General features: G+C 38.5%; 1 protein-coding gene across 1 annotated transcript; it reads right to left on the minus strand.

Annotated features, from left to right (window-relative positions):
• Nucleotides 1-458: 458 nt before the first annotated feature.
• LOC100470314 (olfactory receptor 5F1) lies at nt 459-1,435 on the minus strand. Its single transcript, XM_034650583.1, is given in 2 exon segments — nt 459-750; nt 752-1,435. Coding segments are annotated over 2 exon segments (963 nt in total). The 3' UTR covers nt 459-471.
• Between the last annotated feature and the right edge of the window lie 449 nt (nt 1,436-1,884).

A 1,884-nucleotide genomic window follows, 5' to 3' on the forward strand; every position in this document is an offset into this window, starting at 1 on the left:
AATCTATTTTAAAAATAGTGCAGGCTTATCATATGTGTTGAATACATGTTAATATGGTAAATTATATTCAGGTTCAAAGTGATATGTGTACAATAGCACAGCTACCAAGTGGAGTAACACTGCCACATTCAACAAAAACAATCTTTGGCACATGGGTATTGAGGAGCTGTAACTATGAAAATATTCAACTGAACTATGGGACTAAACCAGCCTATTTTACTATTGTGAATGGTGTGTGAGCAGGTAGCTAGTGTGATTTATCTCTTTATTATTATGGCATTCTACTGACATTCTTAAACATACATAGCAATTACAGAATATCTATTGTAGTAGAATTCAAACAAAAATGTAAAGTGCAGAGAGATGTCCATATTAGGTGGTATCAATTTTTAATACTTACCATTTGCAAATGTAGTTTGGAAATCCATTCTAAATTGAGTATTTTAGAGTATCTCTCAAATATTTCAAATATCAGGAAAAGAGCAATCTCTTTTGTGCTAGAGCTCTCCTGAAAGCTTTCTTCACATCTTTGTTTCTCAGGGTGTATATGAGAGGATTTATTAATGGAGTGACCACACAGTAGAACACTGAGATGACTTTACCAACAGTGAAGTTGTACTTGGCTGGAGGACGAACATAGGCAAAGATAATGGTGGCATAATAAATGGTGACCACAGTGACTTGGGAGGTGCAAGTGGTGAATGCTTTCTTTCAAGACTCACAGGAGGGTAGTCTCATTATTGTGACTATAAGNTGTGACTATAATGTGGCCATAAGAAGGCATAGTGAGAAGGAAAGAACTTAGAATCACAACAGAGCTACATGTGTAGCTCAAGGCCTCCACCAAAAATGTATCTGAACAGGATAGTTTAAAAACGGGGTCTGAGTCACAAAAGAAATGGTTGATCCGAGGGCCACAGAAGTTGAGCTGAGAGATGAGTATGGTAGATAGGAGAGGGAAAAGGAAGCCCCCAATCCAAGATCCAGCCGAAAACTGCAGACACACAAGAATACTCATGAGGAGTGAGTAATGGAGAGGACTTNGGAGAGGACTGCAGATGGCCAGGTACCGGTCATAGGCCATCACTGCCAGCAAGACGCACTCTGTAGCTCCCAGGGAGAAAAAGAAGTAGTACTGGGTTAAACAACCAGAAACCGAGATGGTAACAACTTGGGAAAGGCAGGCGGCCAGCAATTTAGGCACTGTGGCTGTGGTGCACTAGATCTCCAGGAATGACAAATTTCCTAAGAAAATGTACATGGGTGCCTGGAGTGTGGAATCTAGCACAACTATGAAAATGATGAGAGTGTTTCCCATGAGGGAGAGCAGATATACAGTAAGAAATACCACAAACAATGTGAGCCACAGACAGAGAACACCAGAAAACCCAAGAAAAATGAACTGTGTCACTGTTGTTTGGTTTGGTACATCCATATCTCATCTTCTCTGACCTGGAATAAACCAACAAATCCCAGAAGATAATATATGAGAAAGAAGCAAAATTAGAACATTTTTATACTCATTTATTTTATGATGATAATGAACTATAGTACCAAGGGAAATTAATGGCTAAAAATATAGTTGGCATATTTATTTAAAAAAAAAAATCCATGGGCTAGCTGACTTAGTTTAGAAAACAAGTCTCTGCAGTATTCCTTTTTTTTTTTTAAGCCACAATGTAGGGCTAGAACTCAGGACCCTGAGTTCAAGACCTGAGCTGAGATTAAGAGTCAGATGCTTAACCAACTGAGCAACACAGGCACCTCTAAATATTCTCTTAATTTACATTTTATAAATGAAGAAACTAAGGGGACAAATATTTTCCCCACAGTTACATCACTTGAACTGATGGGGCAGGTTTTAAACTAAGCCATGTTGATTCA

The sequence above is a fragment of the Ailuropoda melanoleuca genome, unplaced genomic scaffold (assembly GCF_002007445.2).
Source record: "Ailuropoda melanoleuca isolate Jingjing unplaced genomic scaffold, ASM200744v2 unplaced-scaffold2748, whole genome shotgun sequence".
Classification (NCBI taxonomy): domain Eukaryota; kingdom Metazoa; phylum Chordata; class Mammalia; order Carnivora; family Ursidae; genus Ailuropoda; species Ailuropoda melanoleuca.